A 25,880-nucleotide genomic window follows, 5' to 3' on the forward strand; every position below is an offset into this window, starting at 1 on the left:
GTACACATATAAAAACTAAATGTTATGGAATAACTACCAAAAAAAGTGTGCTTAATAGCAGAAATAAAGTGTTTGGTAGTGATGTTCCTTAAAGTTACACATAGATTTTTTTAGACTTTTGAATACATTTACCTCAAAATGACAAGACCTGTCTACTCACACCTTGTAGCTATGAGAGAGGGGAACAAGTTAATATTTCCTGATCATAAATGTAGGGGTGTAGTTAAAATCAGTCTCAGCCAATGGACTGAAAAATGCAGGACACATTTTGTTTACATACATTTTCATAATTTACACAGAAAATATACTTTTTTTTTTTTTTTGGAACTTAACTTTTTAAAAGAATCAAATAGATACTTAAAAACAACAATGGAAAAAATACAAAAAATATTTCAATATCACTTTCATAAACTTAAATTTAGGTATTAGGGTTCGGGACAGCCACCTCCCAATTGAAAGTACTCAATACATGATGATTTTGTAAATATTAAGCTAACTAATATTTCAAATATTATTGTGGGTTTCAATAGATAATAGAAGGATCTTTATAAACAACTAGGAATTGAATACTTAAATGCTTTTTAAATGTGTTTTTTGGTTGTGGGACAGCAGTTTGCACCAATTCTGTAGAATGGCCCATACATATTTTGGACTACGAGGGCTACCATTATGATGTAAAATAGCTGTCGCTATCTTTTGCTATTTTTACCGCAACACAATTCAGAATACACAATTTCCATTCTTCTCTTCTTATTGCTAGGAAAGCAGTGAAGACTTGCATCGCTTCTCTTGTTGCCCTTCGACTGAAAATTACAACCAAAAGGCGCACAATGAGGCATCATTTCAGTATTTTATTTTCCGAGTTGTGTTGCAGTAAAAATATTAACAGGTAGCGGCATTATCTCACTGAGTGCAGCCGTTTCACGTCAATATGTATAAAACAATATGGATTTTTTAAATAACCCAAGTCTTTCATTTGTTTTCTACTACATATTTTAGTAAGAGACATCATTTATGTTACATTAAGCCATACAAGTCTTAATACCCTGGGTTCCCTTTAATTAATCAAAAATGACTTAGCACACCTCTAAGTATTTTGTTTACACAGCACAGTGGAGACAAGCCAACCACACACCTGACGTTCGACAGATACTGTAAAAAAAGTAATTGAGGTTCCGGTAAGAAGCTACATAGTGGCAGATGCTGGATTCCAGTGACTCTGTGAAAAAATACAATACAGTTTCTATCATCTTGCTATAAATAACTCTGCTAGCTGGTCATTTAATCCGGTGTCATGGATGCTCATTTGTGGTATGGCGACACACAAAAATAACACGCTTATTAATAATATATCACGTAAAAACATAACCCAGAAGCCGTTCTGCACATTTCTACTTTGGCACCTACAGTACGTTCCCCCTTCACATCAGTGGTCTTCACTGTTGCTACGACAACATGCATCTTAATGGCAATCGGTTTCTCTACACGTACACGTAAAGATTTCTAATATTGCACATACGATAAGACATTTCCAAAAAGTTTACAGAAACATACTGTAAACCACTTACAGGAGAAGCCCACTTCCAAAACAAAGATTCACATAAAATGTACTCACCCCCTTGTCATCCAAGATGTTCATGTCTTTCTTTCTTCAGTCGTAAAGAAATTATGTTTTCTGAGGAAAACATTTCTGCATTTTTCTCCATATAATGGACTGATATGGTGCCCCGAGTTTGAACTTCCAAAATGCAGTTTAAAGGGGTCATCGGATGCTAAGTTCACTTTTACACTGACAGAGGCCGCTCCCACGATAACTGACATGAGCGTTTTACCTCAGATCAGTTGTAACAGTCCAGCCTCTATGTTTTGATGCTGGAGCAGGGATGTAAGTTAGACAAGAATTGAGTGATTGAGGTGTTGTGTTGCTGGATATAATAATGAACATAGTCGTTGTCATTTACTCCCAACATCTGAGCTGCTGAAGATGCAGTGGATTACACTTGTTTGTGAAGGGAACGCGCCTCCCGATCTACATATATCCGTCTATGTTCGCGCAAATCATTCGTGATCCAGTTTCACTTAGAGCTGAAGTGAGTATAAGGGTTTTTTTTATGAATCTTTGCGATCACCTTCCCTAATAATGTGCTAGTTAGCAAGTTTAGCAGCTAAATGCGGCTAAAGTAAACAGGTTCGTCACTCCACAGGGGGAAGAGAGGGGCGGAGCGAGCAAAGCTCATTTGCATTTAAAGCAGCCTCAACCAGAATGGGATGATTTTTGCAGAGCTGATTTTGGCAAGGTAAAAAGGGTGTTGTTTTAGACAACCATTGAGAATTTTTAACCAAAGTATATTATAGACTTTTTCTTAAGACCCTAAAGAATCATATCAACTTGTGGAAAATGGGCATCCGATGACCCCTTTAAATGCGGCTTCAAACGATCCCAAATGCGGTTGTAAACGATTTCAGCCGAGGAAGCAGGGTCTTATCTAGCAAAATGATCGGTTATTTTCATTACAAAATACAATTTAAATACTTTTTAATCTCAAACACTCGTCTTATCTTGCTCTGCCTGAACTCTGTGTATTCTGGCTCAGAAAAACTCTGATCGTATTTTCTCCCATAACTTCAAAAATCATTTTAAAATCATCCTACATTGCTGCAGAAGTACCAACCCAGTCTTTGCAAAGTGAACATGCAAAGAAGATCAAACACCCTTAACAAAAAATGTAAAACAGCGATATAAGATGATTTTGAAGTTGAGGGAGAACATGAGATGGGAGTTTTTCGACATACCCTAACCGTCATGAACCGGAAAAAAAAACAGTCCAGGCAGAGTAAGACAAGATGAGCATTTGGCATTAAAAAGTATATAAATTGCATTATTTTTAAAATTGCGCTAGATAAGACCCTTCTTCCTCGGCTGGGATCGTTTACAACCGCATTTGGGGAGTTCAAAATCAGGGCACCATATCAGTCCATTATATGGAGAAAAATCCTAAAATGTTTTCCTCAAAAAACATAATTTCTTTACGACCGAAGAAAGAAACACATGAACATCTTGTATGACAAGGGGGTGAGTACATTATATGTGAATCTTTGTTTTGGAAGTGGACTTCTCCTTTAAGCTTTCATATTTTTATACGTTATTCCTCTAGAATCCGTGTTCCCTGGGTTAGTAACCGCAGAAATTATTCAAACGTGTCAATGACCAAATAAAAACGGGCAGCAGGAAATGCTTGCTTTGTAACGAAGGTGTGCGCAGTACCGGTTTCCACCACTTGGAATCTAAAGGGGCAGTTCATTGGTCCAGTAGCAGCCCCAGCCTGCTCGGTCCAGCAGGAAGCATCTGGTGTGTTGGTTTTCCAGTAGAGGTGATGCTCACCCGTTAGGACTTGAAGACGTGCACAGCCCGCACCACGTACTGCCTGCAGATGGGGCACTCGCTCATCCTCTTGCCGCACTTGGTGCAGGTGACCATGTGACCGCATTCTAGCAGCACGCAGTCTATCACGGCATCCATGCAGATACGGCACAGGTTCTCATCAACGCCGCCCAGCTGAGCTACCTGCACACCATCTGCAAGACAATATGTGGAAGGCTTGAGATCTTGTTTAATACTCGATTGATCTTGTGTGACTGCTCTGCTTGTGAGTAATGAGTTTTTTTTCCGCCTTGGGAAAGATTTTGATGCACATGCAATGACATTTTACAAGAAATTTACAAGTAATTCTGAGCAGTGAAATGTGATAATCTACAGTAAATGTCATTAAATTAAAATGTAAAGTAAACAAATGTTCCAGGTTCAATCCAACTTAAAAGTCATAAGCATTTTTTAAATCATGACAGAAAATATTTTCAACTCATCACTTAATTTAAATAATGCATTTAAAAAGTGGAAATAAATGAGGACTTGCATGTTACAAATTTAAAAGTCACAAAAATGTGATTTTTCATTAAAGGACATTATTATTATATTTTTTAATAAAGAAGATCAATTAAGAAATTTTATTTTATTCTATTCATTTTAATTAATCGATTAATAAAGAAATTTGATTTTTTTCAGTCAAAGAATATTAATTCTTCGTTAAAAATAAAGACATTAAATGAAGAGATTTAATTTTCAATTTTACTTTTTAAATATAAAGAAAACAATTATTTTTTTAAAAAAACATTTATTTTATATTAAACAGAATGAGACAGAACATGTTCTTGAATCATAACTGAATTTAATTCTTCTTTAAAAATAAAGACATTAAATGAAAAAAATGCATTTTTCTTTAAAAATAAAGAAAACAATTATTTTTTTTGAAACAGAAATATTCTTGACTCATCCATGAATTAATTTTAGAATTAATTAATTAGAAAATGCTCTTGACTTATCCTTGACTTTAATAAAAGCAGAAATAAATAGGGAAATGCACATTAAAAATCTAAAAGCAGAAATGTGAATTTTTGTTAAAGTACATTAATTTAGATATTAATAAAGAATTTTTAAATTGTAAATTGTACTTTTGTAATTTTTACTATAAAACTGCAATTTTTGCTTTAAAAATAAACTTAGCAAAGTGTAAATATTATTATCTGTATTATTGAAACTAGAACACTCATTTAACACACTGTCTTTCTTATATGACATCCTTTTAGCCGGTCAATATCAGTGGTGAGACCTTTTAATGAATATACAGTGTGTGCTTCCAACTCTCCTTTATGGCAGCCTAAACCAGTATTTGCTGATGTCAGTCTTATTATTTCTATTAACTGCTCTATAAAAAAAGAAAACGATGCACGAAGCATCTGAAACTTGGTCCCTCTCCAAAAAGCCACTTAATATATTGTCTGAGATGGGACAGCTATAATCTTTGGATCATTTTGGGCCGTTTTCCAAGCAGTGTTAATATAATTAGTGAAGGCAAGGTGCAATTACAGTAATGTGACAAGCTATAAAAAGACAGACATATCACATTAGGAGCACAATTCATGACATAAATGAGATCATGCACGTGGAAACCACATATCAAACTGTCCCAGCATGCATTGGGAAGAGTCAGTTTTCATTCACGGTAATGAGATGATGTTAATGATGACGTTGGAGTCACATTAAAAAAAAGGCTGAGTCTTACCTCCAATACCTCCATTGCATATAGGAGGAGGGTAAGCTATGACTTTGATTGAGAAACATAGTAGTGGGAGAGTTAGCATTATTAGCACTGGACTGCTAATGTACAGTAAGCTCACGTGCACATTGAAAACTGGTCTTTTCACAGTTAAAACTGTTACCCATAAAGAACATATTTCCATGTTTAACACCGTTCATGCTTTTCTAGGTTAGTAATTAGTCAGGGTAAGGTTAGGATATTTTACATTGTACATTTGTAAATTAGCAAAAAAACAAAACAAAACAAAAAAAACTAAACAAAAAAAAAACAAAAAACAAAAAACAAAAAAAAAACAAAAAAAACAAACAAAACAAAAAATATATATATTTATATATATATATACTAAAGTAAATAAATTAAATAAATATAAATATTTTATATATTTTTTTGTTAATATAAACATTTTAAAATATATTTTGTATTGTTTTTAAAATGTGTGTATATATATATCATTTTCAAATCTTATTTTTACATTTTATTTTAATGTATGTATATGTGTGTGTGTGTGTGTATATATATATATATATATATATATATATATACACACACACACACACACACACACACACACACACAATTTAAACACTGGTTTATTACTTTTATTTGCATATTTATGCATTAAAAAAGATTTATATATATTTAATTTAAATTTTGAAAGAATATATATATATATATATACTAAATTAAATACATACAAATATTTTTGTTAATATAAACATATTTTAAAACATTTTGTATTGTTTTTAAAATGTATAGATACATATATAATTGTAATAAATGTTAAAATAAATTTAAACATATATTACAGTATTTAAAACATATATATATTAGTTAATGTAAACATATTTTAAAATATATTATAGTATAAAACAAATGTATATATAAATTTATATATTTTTTCTTTCAATATAAACAAAATTATATATTTTTTCCACTATAAACACACACACACATATATATATATATATATATATTTTTTTTTTAATATTCAATATATATTCAATATAATATTTTTTGTTAATATAAACATCTGAAAATATATTTGTTGTTTATGTTGAAGTGCTTTTTTATTTCATTACTAAAACTAAATTAAAATAAATTAAAGATTAAAGAAATTTAAATAAAAAAAAAATACAATTAAATTAATAAAAATGAAAATAATATAATATAATATAATATAATATAATATAATTACTATAATAGTATATAAATAATCCTAAAATAACACTGTTAAGTAATATATATATATATATATATATATATATATATATATAGAAAAAAAAAATCTGTCTGCTTACCTGCAGCTAGGCTGTTGCTGACATTTTCCACTGCAAGGAAAAGCAAATGAGAAGAATCAATTTTATGGAGAGCAGAAGCACATCACAATCACATTAGCCACAGCTGATTTTGGCCTGATCCTTGACTGATTCAATTTCATGTTGTTATATCTCACATGCAGTCTGTCAAAAAGATTTAGAGACTGTGATAAAAAGGCTGCATTCTTCCTCATCCATTACTCTTACTATATGATGTCAGCCGTGCTCTTCTCAGCCTGAACATCTACAAAAGCTGACCACAGAGTTTCCTTCTCATTATTCTGCCAATTACATAGCTAGTAAAAGATAAAATAGTCATATAAAGCATCCAAGGAACCTTACATGCACTATTCTACCAACTCAACATATAGAGTATCTTCTAGCAGAAGGATGAAATTGCTTAATAAAATAATGTTATTGAATCATGCTCTTTTAATCTCGTCCTACACTTAAAAGTAAAAGTTCTTAATTGGAATCTACGGTTCCACAAAGAACCTTCAAAATCCACGGAACCTTTCAAATGCACAAAAGTTCTTTAGAATAAAAAAGATACTTTAGATTTTTTAAATTAAAATTAAAAAAGAACCCTTCACTGAAAGGTTCATCACCTTTCGGAACCTTTATTTTTAGGAAAGTAGTGCACACTAACAATTAATTTTTTCTGTGTCACGTTGGGTCTTACTCGATCTTCTGTTGACTTCGTTCTCTCTGTAGAGACGATGGACACGCTCCACCAGCTCCCATTTCTCACAGCAACCTGAATAGTTGACGAAGTTGCGGGCGAGAATCTCCTTTAGCTGCCGCACCGTCAGGCTCTCGATGTCGTCCTCGCGGGACAAATCCGAGAGGGAGGCACGTGCACGCCTCTGCGTCGCTGGGCTGGCCTGCTCGGGGGACAGACATCAAGAGACATGTGGATGGATGGGTTATTACTTTTAACTGCAGTACACGTTGATATTACACTAGACTGCTCATTTTTAACTGTAGATGTTCTCTGAAGTATCTGGCAAACACTAAGCTGAGTTATTGGATGGCAGTGAATTATTAATGTTAATGGATTCTCAGTGAGAATCGAGAGGGTTTAAAGTAACCCAGCTGTCTTCACAGTAGGTGGTACAAATACTCAACGCATGCAGATTTTGCCAGGTTCGTCTCACCTCCAGTATGTCGTCATGAGGCTCCAGGTTGAGGAGGGAAACTGATGCAGCATCTCCATGGTCCTGAAGATAAAACACAGAAATCGAGAACTTGTATCAGGTTTATTGACAAGAATGTGGTTCAAATTAGACTGTGAGTTCAGATCGCATCATCTTTCCTTTTTAGTGTTTGTATTTATATAGAAAAAAAAACACATGGATAAAAGCATGAGCTAAATTAATTAATCCAATAAATGTAAATAAAAGCTGTAAATTGATCAGAAAACAAATACTAAAACCTGGTATATCTGACCATTTACTTGAAATTTTAAATTTTTTTATTGTGTTTTAATTAACAAAACAAACATAAAAAAAGCTATATATAACAATTCGACTTCAGGAAAGAAAAATACAGTTAAACAGCAATATTTAAAAACAAAATAATAATTTACAATAAAATTGCTGTTATTTGAATATATTTAAATTTTATTATTATTAATGTTAAAAACAGTTGCACTTTTTGTGGAAATCATACTTTTTCAGGACAGAAAAGAACCGCAAATATAATATAATATAATATAATATAATATACCAGTAAAAAGTTTTTGAACAGGAAGATTTTTAATGTTTTTAAAAGAAGTCTCTTCTGCTCACGAAGCCTGCATTTATTTTAACCAAAGTACAGCAAAAGCAGTACAATTTTGGAATATTTTTACTATTTAAAACAACAGTTTTCTATTTGAATATATTTTAAAATGTAATTTATTCCTGTGATTTCAAAGCTGAATTTTTAGCATCATTACTCCAGTCACGTGATCCTTCAGAAATCATTCTAATATTCTGATTTGCTGCTCAAAAAACATTATTATTATTATTATTGTTATTATGTTGAAAACAGCTGAGTAGAATTTTGTCAGGTTTCTTTGATAAATAGAAAGTTCAGAAGAACAGCATTTATCTGAAATATAAATCTTTTGTAACATTATAAATGTCTTTAGCATCACTTTTGATCAATTTAAAGCATCCTTGTTAAATAAAAGTATTAATTTCTATTAATACTCTCCAAAAATATACTGACTCCAAGTTTTTGAATGGTATAGTGTATAATGTTACAAAAGCTTTTCATTTCAGATAAATGCTGAAATTTTGCATCACAGGAATAAATTACATTTTAAAATATTTTCAAATAAAAAGCAGTTATTTTAAATAGTAAAAATATTTCACAATATTACTGCTTTTGCTGTATTTGGATCAAATAAATGCAGGCTTGGTGAACAGAAGAGACTTCTTTAAAAAAACATTACAAATCTTACTGTTCAAAACCTTTTGACTGGTAGTGTAATATAATATATAATTAAGAAATAATAATATATATATATAATATAGAAATGTTATAATAATATAAAAATTGAGATACACTACAAAAATATTCCTAAGATACATTACAAAATATTGTAAGTAATACATAGATATAATAAAACATCTAAATACATTTATATTGTACCAAAATTATCTGAATACATTTAATTTAAATCACATTTTATTGATTATAAATTATGAATCACACATCTTAAAGTAAATTGGGAAGTGTTTACCATGTTATAAAAATAAGTCTTTCGTAAAATTCGTAAGAGAGCAACATTTACATTTAATCTCTTTTGCAACTATGAGTAACCTCTGTCTGTGTCACTGCGGTTTAATTAAACCGTTTTCCCATCACATCCTCACAATTAGCTTCCTTTGGTTCTGCAAACTGCACATCAAATAACACCATATTACAGCGTCAATCATTCATTCCCACTGATTGCAATAATTCCCTTCCTGTGTCTCTCACACAAGGACCATGTGGTCCCGGAGCAGTCGTCTTTTGTATGCTTTTTTGGTCTCTCTCTCGCTCGCTCTCTCTTTCTCTATTTGCCGCATTCAGAACAATTAGCTAATGGCCCTGCGTTCTTCCTGTCCGCTGTCTGGCAGAAGAATGACTGTGTCTTTATGAGGAGACTCTCAGCACATGCACTGAGATCTCACACATGGGCCACATACAGACGGCGTGCAGCTTTGCTGGCTGGCTGCGTATTAATAATGAATGGGTCAGTCTGCCAACTCAGGCTCTGAAGTCACACCGGACCATCGCAGACTCTTTTCCAACCAACACAGACGCTCTTTAAAACTTTAAAACAGGCCGATTTTAATGAACTTAGTCGTTTGCCTTTTAAACTCATTTGCACTTTAATGTCTGTGCTGTTAATCTGTAAGTGTTTTAAGTCGCAGGAATCGTGCAGGAATTATCAGACAACCTGTTCCAACATTATGTAACATGCTCAGCATGTCAGATCTAAAAAAAAGGCAAGGCTTAAACGTCACAGCTAGCCTCGTGGGGTACAGCTGTTTCCAGTATCCACGCGGTCACGTCGCATCAAAGCACGTCAGCGTGGATGAATCTTTGGTAACTCAGGGTTGTAAGCGGCTTAATAACTGTACAGACAACAGGAGTCAATAGATTATGGGGTAGGAATGTAGAAGATTGAGAAGAAATCCTCATTTGATGTATTCAGAAACATGCTACGTTTCTCACGACAGTCCTAATATGGAAGTCGCTAAAACAATAACTGCAATCAAACAATATGGTCAGATATATTAATGATATTTACAGGAATTAAATTAGTTTGATTTTATTTGGCACACTGCAAAACGCAATGCTAAATTATGTGACACAACACAACAAAAACTGACAGTATTGTTGAAGTATTACATCAAGTAAATTTAGTTTTTCTATGTTAAAATACTTTTTTTTTAAGCATAATGTTTAATTTTACAGTAGTCATTTGTAAGTTAAATGTGTTTTTAAAATATTGCTTAGTTTAGTGGCACAGAAATCACACACTTAGTCTTTAAATAAATAAATAAATCATGCAAAAAATACTGAAAAACATTTCAAAATAACTTCTATTTTTTTTAACAAGTTAAATTAAATGTAAAATAACTAAATTAATATTGTAAATAATAAATATATTTGCACAAATTGCCTAGTAACATATGTAATTAAAAAAAATAAATGTAATAATGAATATAATTAATACATCTATCAAAGCCCGTTTCCACCTATGAATAAACAATAAAAAGAGTCTCACAACTCTCTTTCTTGCAATTGTGTTATACAAACTCACAATTCTGACTTTTTTCTCAGAATTGTGAGATATAAACTCACAACTGCAAGTTATAAAGTCAGAACTGCGAGACATAAACTCACAATTCTGAGAAATAAACTTGTAATTCTGATTTTATAACACGCAATTCTGAGTTTATATCACATTTCTGAGAAAAATTCAGAATTGTGAGAAAAAGCTTCTCAGGAATGCGAGATACAAACTTTTTCAACAAGCATTGTACGTTTTTATCTTGCGAGCTTATATCACGCAATTTGGAGAAAAAAAGTCAGAATTGTGAGATAAAAAACTCATAATTCGGACTTTTTCTTGTTGGAAAATGCAAGTTTGTATCTTGCAATCCTGACTTTTCTTGCAGAATTGCGAGTTTATATAACGCAATTCTGAGTTTATATCATGCAATTCTTAGAAAAAAAAGTAAGAATTGCAAGCTTTCATTTTGAACTTCCAAAATGTAGTTTAAATGCAGCTTCAAAGGGCTCTAAACGATCTCAGCCGAGGAAAAAGGGTCTTATCTAGCAAAACGATTGGTCATTGTTTCGGAAAATAAAAATTTGTATACTTTAAGTAATACGTTAAGTAAGTAAAAGCTCTGATGTGCGCTCGCGACACTACGTACTACTGAATTGCGTCGAAAGGTCACATGGAACTACAGTCCCAGTTTTTACAAAGCGAACTTGCAAAGACTAACAAAGTGCAAGTCAAACGCTGGCAAAAAGCTACAACGAAGTCAGATGATTCTGAAGTTGTAGGAGAAAATAAGATGAAGTTTTTCACCATTCTCTACCTTTTCGAGCCGGAGTACACAAACGATGAACTCAGACTTGATTCGTAGTAGTGATGGGAAGTTCGGATCATTTAACCGACTCGGACATTTAAGTCTCGTTCAGCAAAATGAACGTTCAAAACGTCATTTCGTTCATTTTAGCAAAATATAATGTTACGTTTTACTTCCCTAACACATCTACTGCTTACACAAACGTTGATCACACTACAAACAAGACAAAACTATAATGCTATAAGAAACAGAAAAGATTTATTCATTGTTTACCTGGTCTTTAGTCTATGATTAGTTCACCTCACCTCTTATCTGACAAGTTTTTGGGTTTGAGTCGTTCGTTCATCACATTGTTGCCCCATAAGCTCAACCAATGCAGTGTGAGCTGGAAAAAGAATTGATTAGTTCATTTCTCAAGTCTTCGGGTTCGATTCGTTCGTTCATCACATGACAGTTCCATAAGATGAACGAACGACTCGAAAAACCCAAAGACTCGAAACAGGTGAACTAATTTCAGTACAGAACCTAATAGGATGTTGCGTATGCGCGACTTCCCAAGATGACTTGTTCTTCCCGAGTCACATTAAAGATTCGTTCAAAATTCGTAGCATTGTGGACGCGCATCCCAGAGCCTGTGCTACACAAGCTTTTGTGCTTAAAACGTATACAAATTTTTATTTTCCAAAAAAAAAAAGACTGATCGTTTCGCTAGATAAGACCCTTCTTCCTCGGCTGGGATTGTTTAGAGCCATTTGAAGCTGCATTTAAACTACAATTGTGTATATTCTTGGCTCTTGTGACAAATTCCTTGTGATGTAATGATTTTTATGTAATTTTGGAAAAAGGTCTGCTAAATGAATATATAGTAAATATAAGTGAATAAATTTAAAAGTAAATTAAATATACAATTAAAATAAAATACATATTTTTTTTTCTTCTTTCAATCCTTGAGATGTTCTTTATTCTGAAGTCACTTTGAATGAAAGTGCATGCTAAATGAATAATTTAAAAGTAAATGTAAATAAACAAAGTAAAACGAACACCGAAATGCATGGCAACACATCGCCAAAGTGACGTATCCTCACCTGATTGGTTGTCCCTGAGCTATCGCTGCGACTGAGAGCCTCTCCCTGAGACGCTGCTACAGACAGCGCTGACTGCTGGGAGGAGGATCGTGCCGCGGAGGCGGGCGGCGTGGAGAGGGAACGCGGAAGTGAGGGCAGACTGTCCGTGTCCGCTTCCGCCTCCTCTTCTTCCTCCTCCTCTTCATCCTCCCCCATCTCCAGCTCGGCACCCAGATGGCAGAGCACCAGGTCCACCAGGTCCTCCTTCTCCCTGCAGGTGTCCGTGTTGATGTTTCGCAGCGTGAGATACTGCCGCAGGTCTTTAACGCGGAGTCGCATTAACCTGGGCCGCTGGAAGGCCGTGCCCCACAGCAGGTGGCAGGTGGCGCAGCGCCGCAGGTTCTCTTGCAGCACGGAACACAGCGAGCAGAAGCTCTTCTTGCAGTCCGAGCAAACGTGCTGCGAAGAGAGAGATGATGAATCATTAAACAGCCGAATAATATGCGTGCATTAGACCGGTGATTTAATTACATCATGCTTTAGTTGGTTTGATTGACACTGACAGAACACCGACGCTTCCATCTCTAAATCACTGCGGCATGAACTTCATTTTTCAAGACACTTTCGAACTCTCAGAAGCTGTTGTGGAGTCGCCAGTTGTAGTGGTTATCAAATGCCACCATGCTGATGAATGAGCTGTTCAATCAAACCGTTGCATTCTGGCTTAATGTCAGTTCTATCCATCACGTCTCTGCATATGTGTACTGGTGTGAGTGTTTGCAGATGCATCACACTTTCTGGGCATCCGGGGCGTCTGCAGACAGGTGTGAAAGTGCTGATAGGATTTCAAAACACTGATGCTTTGAGGAAAAGTTAACGCTCTGATCTTTCATCACTCCTGTCCCTTGGCAGGAAATGAAGAATGCCAGACAAGTGGCAAATCAGTGTTTTTTCCATCTCTAGTCAAGTGCAATATTGTGATATTTATACACATATTTGTATATGTTTATGTGTATGTATACACACTGGCATTCAAAAGTTTGGAATGAGTATGATTTTTAATGTTTTTTAAAGAAGTTTCTTATGTTCATCAAGGCTGCATTTAATTTGATCAAAAATCCAGAAAAAACTGTAATATTGTGAAATATTATTTAAATGTAACATAGCTGTTTTCTATGTGAATATATTTTGAAATGTAATTTATTTCTGTGATGCAAAGCTGAATTTTCAGCATCATTAAATTTACTATTCTATTATTGAAATTATTCTAATATGCTGATTTGCCATTCAAGAAACATTATTATTATTATTCTCAATATTTAAAACAGGATTCAAAGAATCCTGAAAGAATTCTGTTTTAAATATTTTATTCCAAAGAATACTTTTATTTAGCAAGGATGCTTTAAATTGATCAAAAGTGATGATACAAACATTTATAATGTTACAATTTCTATTTCAGATAAATGTTCTGAAATCTTCTGAGCTTTCTATTCATCAAAGAAACCTGAAAAAAATTCTATTGTAATATTCTAGTGTATATTAAAATAGAAAACCATTATTTTGAACTGTAATAACATTTCACATTATTACAGTTTTTTCTGTATTTTTGATCAAGTAAATGCAGCCTTGATGAGCATAAGAAACTTCTTTTAAAAGGCATTAGAAATCTTACTGATCCCAAACTTTAGAACGGCTGTATATTTGTATATATACATACAAAAATCTAATTTTATTCCTGTAATGGCAAAGCTGAATTTTCAGCATCATTACTCCAGTCTTCAGTGTCACATGATCCTTCAGAAAGATTTGCTGCTCAAGAAACATTTCTTATCATCAATGTTGAAAACTGTTGTCATTTATGTCATCTCTCTACATTCACTATCAAAAAAAAAAAAAAAAAAAATCCTAAGAATCAACTTCACAAACCCCAGGCGTCCTACCTTTCGTCTGAACACGGAGAAGGCCAGTCCGCAGGCTTTGCATGCCAGGCCTGCGCTTCCTGAGGTGGTGCTGCTGGGTGGGTAGGTGGAGTAACCCGCGCTGGGGGCGAAGCGGAACGGCCCAGCTCCGGCTCCAAAGCCTGGCTGCTGGGTGCGGACCGCCCCTGTGCCCATCACCTCGTTCAGCAGCCCGCAACATGATGCCCACATGGAGGAGGCCCCCGCCTGGAGAAGAAAGATATGTTAATGATATATTCAGATAAAGTTTGTGATTCAAGTTCAATTCATTTGGATATATTCCTACGGCAGGTAGAGTACATGTGCATTTTCTTAAATAAAAATTCTCTCTCAAAAATGCTTTAAACAGGGGACCTTATCAGTTAGTACAGTACTACAATATTAAAAAGTGAAAATTTATAACAGATTTCTATACAAAGATTATAATTACACATAAAGAACTTTTTACAATAGCCTAATAAGTTTTTAATGCAGTAGGCTAATTATGCTTCCAATCCTATTTGTTTTTCAGCATCATTACTCCAGTCTTCAGTGTCACATAATCCTTCAGAAATCATGCTAATATGCTGATTTGCCATGATTAGTTGAATACTTTTTTTTTCAATTAATAGAAAGATCCAAAGATCTATAAATTATTACTTTTATGTAGCAAGGGTGCTTTAAACTGATCAAAAGTGATGAAAACGACATTTATAATGTTACAAAAGATTTCTATTTCAGATAAATGCTGTTCTTCTGAACTCTATATTCATCAAAGAAACCTGAAAAAAATCTACTCTGCTGTTTCTAACATAATAATAAATGTTTTTCAGAAATCAGAATATTAAAATGATTTCTGAAGCATCGTTTGACTGAAGTAATGATGCTAAAAATTCAGCTTTGAAATCACAGGAATAAATTACATTTTAAAATATATTCAAATAGAAAACATTTATTTTAAATAGTAAATATATTTCAAAATGTTACTGTTTTTGCTGTACTTTGGATCAAATAAATGCTGACTTGGTGAGAAGAACAGACTTTAAAAAACATTAAAAATTTTACTGTTCAAAAACTTTTGACTGGTAGTGTATAAACATTAAATGTTGGCTGCCATGACGGATTCATTCAAACACACAGTAAACACTGAAGAAAAAGGTTATGTAAAATATGAATAACATAACAAAGTACATATATTTAGAAAAAAATTCCTCTCCAGAGCTCATTTTTCTAGCTAACTTTCGAAATATGAACATTAAGTGGCTTTTCTGAGGTAAATGTAGCCTTGCGTGACATTATTTACAAGGATTTTAAATGACGTGTTGCCAGAACTGATTGAACGTTTTTAAAAAAGACATGACACATCTCGGTAAGTTGTTCTGTATCTTTCAGCATACCTTCTGATGTTTACTTCGTGCTAATATTAATGTTAAAGACTAATAAAGAGTAAGAGATGATACACGCTGGCGTTTTACTTGAGGCGGATACACCGATATGTCACGTCATATTTCAGAGCGCCAAAATAGAACGTAGAACGTTTCAAACTGAGAATTCGTTTTATAGCGAAAGTAATAAAGCACAAAACTTACAGCGATTTAGTGACGCTTCAAATAATATACAAATGCTGTTTAGTTAAGTTTTACTCCTGGATAATTTGAAAACGCAACGACTAATTTAAATAACCGATTCTTGGGATTTAGAAACAGATCAGTTCATCAAAATAAAAATTATTAAAATTAAAATAGAGTAATTAATATTGTTAACCCACCTTACCCAGCTGACAGGGAACATTCAAAAACCTTTTACTAAGGTTTTTCTTTAGGAAAGATTTCAAAACAGTGTTTCTACAATATTTTATAACCTAAATTTGTTTCATGGGTATTCAGATATGGAGCTTGTTATGAAAAAGCAATGAAAAACTATCCTGTAATTTACCCCAGAGGGCAGATTTGTGCGGCGGACACAGATGAAATCAGACACATATGCCTTACTGAGCTTCACATTATGTAACTTGTACATCATAAACAACTGAATGCACTCAACACTCATAAACTCTGCTAGTAATCAACCGAAATGAATCAATGCTTTGCAGGCCTTAAGTGAATACTGAAGGAACATGATACAGTGTAAATGGCTGTTAGGGCAAGACTGATTCTAGCGCACATTTGGAGCATTAAAATAGTGTCGTACAGCAAAATGACCGAGATGAATGGACGTCTCTCAGGTTTCAGCCAAATGCATGTGCAAACCCAACAATGCTTTCATAAGAAGCATAAAAAGCATGCCTATTCTTACTCTGCAATGGTCTGGGGTTTCTAATTTACTTAAGGTGTAAATTTAGAAGATGTTGGTTAAGTCAGTAAGCTTTCACTCGGCTGGATGTTTCATAATACTGCTGACATACGGTCTGGTGCACACTGAAGCTTTTACTATAGCCATGAACTTCCCACCTCGGAAAATGATGATTGGCTGTAGAGCAACCAACCAGAGCTATCTTTATTTTTATGTGTTGTTTATCTGAAATAGATAATAAATCACTCAAAAACAATATTCATTGTTTCTTTAATTAATAAATCCTCATACATATATACAAACATCACAATATTGACACTATATACAATATAAACACGGCCACCCAGTTGACCGGCAGCTTTCATCAGCGCCTGTGACCCAACATGGTGTGATGTCTTGTCTCAGAATAACACTCTGGAGGTGGTGGGGGTTGAGGGGAGGTCTGTGATGGAAGAACGCATCTTCTGTTTAAGAGCAGGACAATCGATGAGCTGAAATGAGCATACATGCATGCAATGGTGCAGCGCGACAGAAAGAGAGCTGAGCGGATCAAATGTGTTGTTGCTCTTACACTCAGTGCAAAGCAGGTTAAGCCAGGCGGAGCTCTCCGTTTGCCCCATGGCTTTGTTGTTTATACTCTTACATAATGCAGGCCAACACTGCTGTTTGCATCTCTCTGTATGTATGAGCACACAACAATTAGATATTAGTGATGGTTTCTCTTTACTAGAAAGTCAACAGAGCACAAAACAAAATTATGAAAATATAAAATAAAAAAACTTAAAATGTAAAAATTAAACATAAATATGAAAGCAGTGTTGCATTTATTTGATATAAAATACAGAAGTAATGATAGTAATATTGTAAAATATTATTGCACTTAAAAATATGAGTTTTTTTTTTATTTTAATATATTTTAAAGCTGGATTTTCAGCATCATTACCCCACTCTTCATTGTCACATGATCCTTCAGAAATCATTCTAATATGCTGATTTGCTGCTCAAGAAACATTTATAGTCAGTTTTGAAAACAGTTGTGCTTCTTCGTATTTTTGAGGAAATTGTAATTCCGTTCTAGGATTTTTGATGAATAGAAATAACATGTATTTGAAACAGAAATCTTTTGTAACATTATACATTTCTTAACTGTTACTTTTGGTCAACTTAATGCGTGTTTGCCGAATAAAAGTATTAATTAAAAAAAACAAAAAAAACCAACAACAAATAAATGGTAGTGTACTCATAGATGCAAAAATTAAAAGGTAAAAAAATAAAATTATATTTGCAAAAAAAGGTATTTGCAACCTTTTTAACTTGTAATTCTGACATTTTTTTCTCAGAATTGCATGATATAAACTCACAACTGCGAGAAATGAAGTCAGAATTGCGAGATAAAAACTAAATTCTGACTTTTTTTCTCGCAAATGCGAGACTATATCTTGCAATTCTGACTTTTTTGAGGTATAAATTCGTAATTGTGAGTTATAAAGTTGAATTTTGAGGCAGGAAATGTTCTCAGAAGAGTTTATATCACGCAATTATGAGAAAAAAAGTCTAATTTGTTAGTTTATATCTTGCAATTCTGATGTTATAACTCGTAATTATGAGTTTATATTACAGAATTCTGAGAAAAACGTCAGAATTGTGAGATGTAAACAAATTTTAATTTTTTTTTTAGAATTCGCAATTACCCTTTGTTATTTTTTATTTAATGGTGGAAATGGGCTTCCATACAAAATACCAAAATGCCATTGTAAAAAATACAAAATAAAAAACTGTGGTAACTTGGTATCAGCCATAAAATAATTATAAGAAACAAATCTATTAATTGTATAAATCAAGCAAGTGAATCTTTATAATCACTGTCTAACTAAGCCAATTCAATAACCACAATCCTTCATGCTGAAATCTGTGCTGGCAGGTCACTCATATTTCCTGTTTATCACATTCTAAATAATGTTGTCTGTTGATGAAGTGCCGGCTGGGTTTGAGTGGAGTCCCTCTGGCAGTGCGCTCAGTATTTGAACAGTATGGCAGTTAGCGTGATCTCCGTGTTGCGTAACATAAGGTCAGGGCATGAAGTCGCTGCTCATGCTTCGGTCTGGCAGAGAGCCGGTGCCACAGCTTCCCTCTGTCACTTCAATTAGAGCCCCGTGAGCTCAGCGAGCAGGCCACGTCCATCACAAAACCACTGAGAGAAACACCGCAGCTCATCTTCAACACCCAACATCTCGTCTTAGCATTTTTTGTGTATTTATGCATTTGTTACAAGGGATATTATAGATAACTAAAACAAAAATGAGCACAGAACACTATTTAGAGTCCCAGCCTCAGAGAAGACAAGAGAGTGGATTTATTGATTTATTTATTGTATATTACGCTGCTGCCACACATTCTAATATAAACATGTGAGTTCTTTCCCAGCAGTTTACCTGTACAGACATAACCGTCTGTTTTTCTTGTTTTTAACATAAACTTGTGTGTATTTGACAGTTTAAGCACAATAAGACATGAAAGAGAGCTTAGTTTAGTAGTCACATGCTGTGTGACAGCCGCTTTCTGTGTGCGTTTAGATAACCATATATCAGAAGTTTAAACTAATATGGTTTAAAGGAGAAGTCCACTTCCAGAACAACAATTTACAAATAATTTACTCACCCCCTTGTCATCCAAGATGTTCATGTCTTTCTTTCTTCAGTCGCAAAGAAATTATGGTTTTTGAGGAAAACATTTCAGGATTTTTCTTCATATAATGGACTTCATTGGTGCCCCGATTTTGAACTTCCAAAATGTTGTTTAAATGTGGCTTCAAAGGGCTCTAAATGATCCCAGCCGAGGAAGAAGGGTCTTATCTAGCGAAACAAATTTCATTGTCATTTTTTTTCTCGAAAAATAAAAGGGTACAAATTACATCTAAGTTCATCGTCTGTGTACTCCGTATGGTGAAAAACTCCATATCGTTTTCTTCTACAACTTCAGAATCGTCCGACATTGTTGTACCTTTTTTTTTTTTGTAAACAGCATTTGACTAACTTGCACTTCCTTACAGTGCATTCACACCAGACGCAACTTGCGTTAAATCGCGCTATTCGCGCGTAGTTGGACGCTTGAACATTTTGCGCTTCTGCCAGGCGGCTCCAGTCTCGTTGCGAAATGGTTGACATGGATGTCGTTAGAGGGTAGCTGTGCTTTATGTGCTATGGAAGGCTGAAAAACGGCATAGACTCGTTCGGTGCCATGTCTGGGTCCATCAGATCCGTCCATCAATATGTATATAGCTCAAATTAAGTAAAGAGCGTGTTTTACAACTTACCAGATTGTCTGACCTCCTCACTCACTTTCTTCCAAGCAAGATCCTTATTCCTGTTTCTATAAAAGTACGAAGATGTATTGTACAGCTCCAGGTATCCACATACAGCGACAATGATTTCGTCCTCTATTGTTGTTTCGGATTTCTGCCTCTGCTCGCTACGTTGTAATCACGTATCTACTAGAGCAAACTCCTGATTGGTTAACGTGATGCAAATATTCGCTAAACTTCAGATTTTTCAACTTGAGTGAATCACGCGTTACGTGCGTCAAACGCCCAAAACGCTCAATTCGCGCCACCTCATTCGCGTGAATCGCACCGCAAGATGTCTATCGCGTCTTTGCATTGACTTAACATGTAAATCACTCATGCTTAATGATTCATTCGCGTCTGGTGTGAACGCACCATTAGTCTTTGCGTAGTCGCTTTGTAAACACTGGGTCTGTACGTTCCGCCTACGTTGCGCGTAACCTTCAATAGTACGTAGCGTCGTGGACGCAGCTTCTTCTACAGCTGGGATCGTTTAGAGCCCTTTGAACCTGTATTTAAACTACATTTTGGACGCTCAAAATCGGGGCACCAATGAAGTCCATTATATGGAGAAAAATCCTGAAATGCTTTTTTCAAAAACCATAACTTCTTTACGACTGAAGAAAGAAAGACATGAACATCTTGGATGACAAGGGGGTGAGTACATTATTTGTAAATTGTTGTTCTGGAAGTGGACTTCTCCTTTAAAACGCATGATTTTAGCACAATACACATGATAATCAAACCCTAACAGATGTTTTTTGAGATTCAACATCATGCATCAAAGAACGTCAGGGTCATTTATGAGAATATGCAACTGATTATTTATTAAAGTGATCATGTGCATTAAAAATATCTTCGTAATGCATTAAAGGCTTCAAAGAGGAAATTAGAAATAACTGACCAAATAGAAACGTTCCAGCGTTTGTTTATGTAATAGCACAAATGCACACGTCTTCTAGCTTTCTAAAGCACATCTGACCGAGCAGCACCAGCGCTGGTAGTTTCTGACAGGCTGACAGTCTCTAGATACAGTCTCCTGCTTTTAAAGGTCTGATTCCTGATGACCAGACCAAGAGCGCTCAGAGAGCTCCATGTCCTTCAAGAGAAACAGAGCGTTACAGTTCCCCTAAGTCACGATTCGTTGCACGGGGGCTCATTTGAAAGCGAATCTTACGGTAAATGCTTATTTTTAATTGATGAGCACATTTGACTCCAGAGAACTGAATTCAGACTAATGTCTCCAGCGCTCACCATATAATACATGCAGAAACTTATAACTGCATTAAGCGCTGGGAATAAGACAACTCGACAAGGTACGTTGCACTTGAGCCTGATGCTTCTTAAAACAATGAATCAGCACTTGTGATTCACAGTGGAATAATGGAAAAGCAAATTCTCCTTCTCTCCTCTCACCTGCAGCGATGGGCTCTGTAAAGCTCAGGAAGTACTAAGGAGTGAAGAAATCCTTCTCACTGACAGAAAAGCATGACTTTTAATGACTTCTGACTAATGAGCATTCACATGAGAGTGCATAACTAATTACACATAAAAGACTGAGCAGCTTTGAACATGTTGGTTTTAGAAATGTTTCTGAAGCTGACAAAAATGTTTTTATTCTCATTAAAGGGACAGTTCACCCAAAAATGAAAATTCTGTCAATAATTACTCACCTCATTTTGTTACAAACCTATAAGACCTTTGTTTATCTTCAAAACTGTCTATGGAGGGTAAGAAACCTCTTGCATTTCATCAAAGAGATCTTAATTTGCGTTCCAAAGATGAACGAAGTTCTTGGCTTTCATTTTTGGGTTAACTATCCCTTTAAGTTATGAAAATGGATCAGTAAGATTTTTAATGTTTTTTAAAAAGTGATAGTAAAAACTTACATTGTTAGAAAAGATTTCTGTTTTGAATAAATTCTGCCTTTTTAACTTTTTCAAACAATCCTGAAAAAAGGATCACGCACAACTGTTTCCAACACTGATAATAAATCAGCATATTAGAAAGATTTCTGAAGGATTGTGTGACACTAAAGACTAGAGTAATGATTCTGAAAATCCAGCTTTGCATCACAGAAATGAATTATATTTTAAGTATTTTGACATAGAAAACTGTTATTTTAAATTGTAATAATATTTCATAATGTCCGTTTTTCTGTATTTTTGATCAAATAAATGGAACTTTTATCATCATAAGAGATTTCTTTAAAAAAACTAAAATTGCAAACTTGCAAACGTTTGAATGGCAGTGTAAATTAATATTAATGTCACTTTTATATGTTCTCTGAACAATCTGAAACAATTAGGAAGTAACATTAGACTAAATTCCAACAAAAAAAAAATAAATATATATATATAAAAAAAGTTCCACAAATGATGTATAAATAATGTTTTTTTTCTTTTAGTAATGGTAATAGAATGTTATCTGGTCCTACCATTCTTTTCTATGTTTGTTCATAACTTTAAAAGAACTTTGCCAGAACTTCTAGGAACATTCCCTGTTAGCTGTGAATAGTTCACCCGAAAATGAAAATGAAGGAGTCAAGCCACAAAAATGACTAAAAAACACCATACAGCTGATCCATATTACACTAAATAAAGTATAAACGTTTGTGTTATAGTTCTGTACTGTGTTTTTGTCCTTTTTGGAGCTCAACAGAGCATACTGGAAAATAGCTATGTGAAGATTCTTCAAAAAATACACTATTTTTTATTTTTTTTTTATGCGACCAACAGCATGAGTGTAAGCAAATAATGACACAATTTTCATTTTTGGGTGAACTGTTTCTTTAAAGAAGTGTAGGAACTTCACTGCTAATAAGACATCTTTAATAGTATTCAGACAAAGTTTTTTCCCCTGCTAACTTTATTACAGAATGACTGGCATTTCTAATAATGATCTTCTGGTGAAGATATGCCATTGCATTTCCACTGCTTTTTAATATTAAACTGACAAACGCAGATTATCTCCATCTGAAACTTTTCCAGACTTGTGTTTAACTCTTTGTTCATATATATAAATAATAACTTCATTTACAGTGTGGACCAGATTTTGCATACATTTTGATCAAATATCCTGCAATATGAATGAATGAACAGATTAATATCATTGCCTACTGTGAGTAATAATGCACAATATGAGAGGTCTAAATACCTCCAGAAACAATTTTCATAAAAATAAAACCCAGATGCTTCCATCTTATGTCTGATTCGAAAAGCTTTTCTACTCAGATTAAGTAAAAGCGATGTCACAGAAGAGTGGTTATTCTCAGAAAAAGCTTTCTTTCGGAAGATAGTTCGTCCTTTTGCTTCTGAGGAAGAATGTGTGCTTTATAACACAGTGTCATTACATAAACGGCAGGGAGAAACAAAGCCAGACAGTGGAGCTCTTATGAATGAGAGGAATTATTCATAAACCTGAATTATCTGACACGTGATTAACCCTCTAATTATATCCACTCGCGCTTTCCTTCATGGCTGTTCCCTGAAGAGGTGAGGTCAATGCTTTAGTTAAAAAGAAAGTTAAAAAAAAAAAAAAAAAAAAAACAGCCTCATACTTTACATGAGTGTGTTTGAGAGAATTTATTCATTATGTGCTAAACTTAAGCTCACCGCTGACAAAAAAAAATTAATCGCAGTCATCTGATAATTTCTCATCTGCATGTACATCACATTATATCAGCAAGTTCCAACAATGAACTAAAAATAATTTTAAATACCACCATGACTGCTGCCAGCACAATTAGGGCTGTGAAATGATTAATCGCAATTAATCGCATCCAAAATATCCAAAATTGTGTGTGTGTACTGTGTGTATTTATTGTATATATATATATATATATATATATATAAAAATACACACACATGCATGTATATATTTTGAAAATATTTATATGTATTTTATACTTGTATAGAACTTAGATTATATAAATTATATATAAAACTCATTTTATATATAAACATATTTTTCCTTCATACATTTAGGTGTGTATATTTATATATACATAATGAACAAAGTTGAACAGTACGCACACACACAGAGTATGTAAACAAATTTTCATTTTGGAAGCGATTAATCACGATTAATAGTTTGACAAGCCTCTAATCATCATAATCTGCCATTTTCACATCACATTTATCATGTCATAACTCAACTGTGATGTTTTAGACAGGAAATTACTCCTTGTGACTCAGCAACATTTCATAACAACTCATAACACCTCTGCCTCAGTCATTTTCATCTTCACACTTCAACATTCCACTTTTATGACATCATAACCACTATACCATAGTTCAACTGTGATGCTTAAATGAGAGAATTATGTTTTGTGTCCATTCATATCAGTCTAGCTAATCATCACAATTATGTCATTACTTAAATGTGACATTTTAGGCACGACTGTCAAGATTTTTAATATATATATATATTTTTTTACTATTTAAAATAACTGTTTTCTATTTGAATATAATGCTAAGAATTAAGTTTTAAAATCACATGAATAAATTACATTTTAAAATATATTCAAATAGAAAACAGCCATTTTAAATACTAAATATTTCCAATTTTACTGGCTTTGCTGTACTTTGGATCAAATAAATGCAGGATGAGCAGAAGAGAAAAAATCTTAACTGTTCAAAAACTTTTGACTGGTAGTGTATCTGAACTGTATCTGCATTTATAAGCATCTAGCACTCATCACAATCAGAATCACATTCATTTTCATAACTATTCCAGTCCATAGATATCATCCCGACTGTTATCACAATCACAATCAATTCTGACGTCATAATCACTGTGGAAATCGCTTCTCTCTTTCACGAACGAGTCTAGCAGTCATCCCATTCAGAATCACAATCACTATGCACGTCCTTAAAACACATTTAGTAACAGAAACTGTCTGAATTGCTGCTCCACTGATAGTAGCCTGACCTTATCACAATCATTTGTATCACTAATCTGACGTCATAATCACTATGCTATAATGCAGTTGTGATGTTTCCGTAGTGGAAGCTGCCTGAATCGGAATCACAATAATTTGATCACCATTCTGACGTCATAATCACTAAGCACGTAATTAAATCGCGACATTTCACTCGGAGAAACCACTTCTGTCCCTTCCTGACTGTGTGAATCGGTGGTCCACTTTCGCAATACTTGTATCGCTGTTCTGACGTCATAATCACTCGGCTATAATTGAATTGTGACGTTTTAGCAGAGGAAATCACTTTCGTCCCTCATGACTGTCTGAGCTGCTTGTCCATTCATATCAGCTCATCCAGTGACTGCTGGCAGAGACTGTCTATCCTCCAATCTCATTAGAGAAGTGCTGCGATAAACTGGGTTATGATGATCACTGCTTGCTTGTACACTCTGTTCCAAGCGTCCACTGGACAAATCAACCTGCACCTGTCCTGATGTCTACAGATGCCGCTAGTAGCACATCTCCTGCTAATGATAATAAATACAATGCAGCTGCCCAAGCAAACACTCTTAATGCAAGAGCATGCAAAAGAAGGAAGCACGCACGCATTGCTATTTGCAAGACGTCATTTGATGCATCCGAACTGATGCAACTCTTGAGAAGTCATATTAAACGTCAAACAGCCTAAGGAAATTATTATTTTGCTCTTTCCACGCAGATGGCAAATCTCGCCGATAACAACACAAATCTGACATCTATTTCTTTTTAAC

General features: G+C 34.2%; 1 protein-coding gene across 4 annotated transcripts in view; it reads right to left on the reverse strand.

Moving 5' to 3' along the window:
* Window positions 1–25,880, reverse strand: part of rnf34b (ring finger protein 34b) — a 48,566-nt gene that overhangs the window by 22,547 nt on the left and 139 nt on the right. The window contains exons 2-8 of one of the 4 annotated variants that reach the window (XR_007828584.1): window positions 14,558–14,782; window positions 12,639–13,076; window positions 7,630–7,692; window positions 7,155–7,356; window positions 6,455–6,484; window positions 5,121–5,162; window positions 3,383–3,576 (exon numbers count right to left, since the gene is read on the reverse strand). Coding sequence is in view for 1 of the 4 variants with exons in the window: in XM_051121154.1 (XP_050977111.1) it covers window positions 3,386–3,576; window positions 5,121–5,162; window positions 6,455–6,484; window positions 7,155–7,356; window positions 7,630–7,692; window positions 12,639–13,076; window positions 14,558–14,782 (1,191 nt within the window). In the remaining 3 variants the exon portion in view is untranslated. Of the gene's footprint in view, window positions 1–3,095; window positions 3,577–5,120; window positions 5,163–6,454; window positions 6,485–7,154; window positions 7,357–7,629; window positions 7,693–12,638; window positions 13,077–14,557; window positions 14,783–15,951; window positions 16,090–25,880 lie in introns of those variants that run through there. The other 3 variants (XR_007828586.1, XM_051121154.1, XR_007828585.1) reach the window with 3 other exon arrangements.

Source organism: Labeo rohita, chromosome 10, assembly GCF_022985175.1.
Source record: "Labeo rohita strain BAU-BD-2019 chromosome 10, IGBB_LRoh.1.0, whole genome shotgun sequence".
NCBI lineage: Eukaryota > Metazoa > Chordata > Actinopteri > Cypriniformes > Cyprinidae > Labeo > Labeo rohita.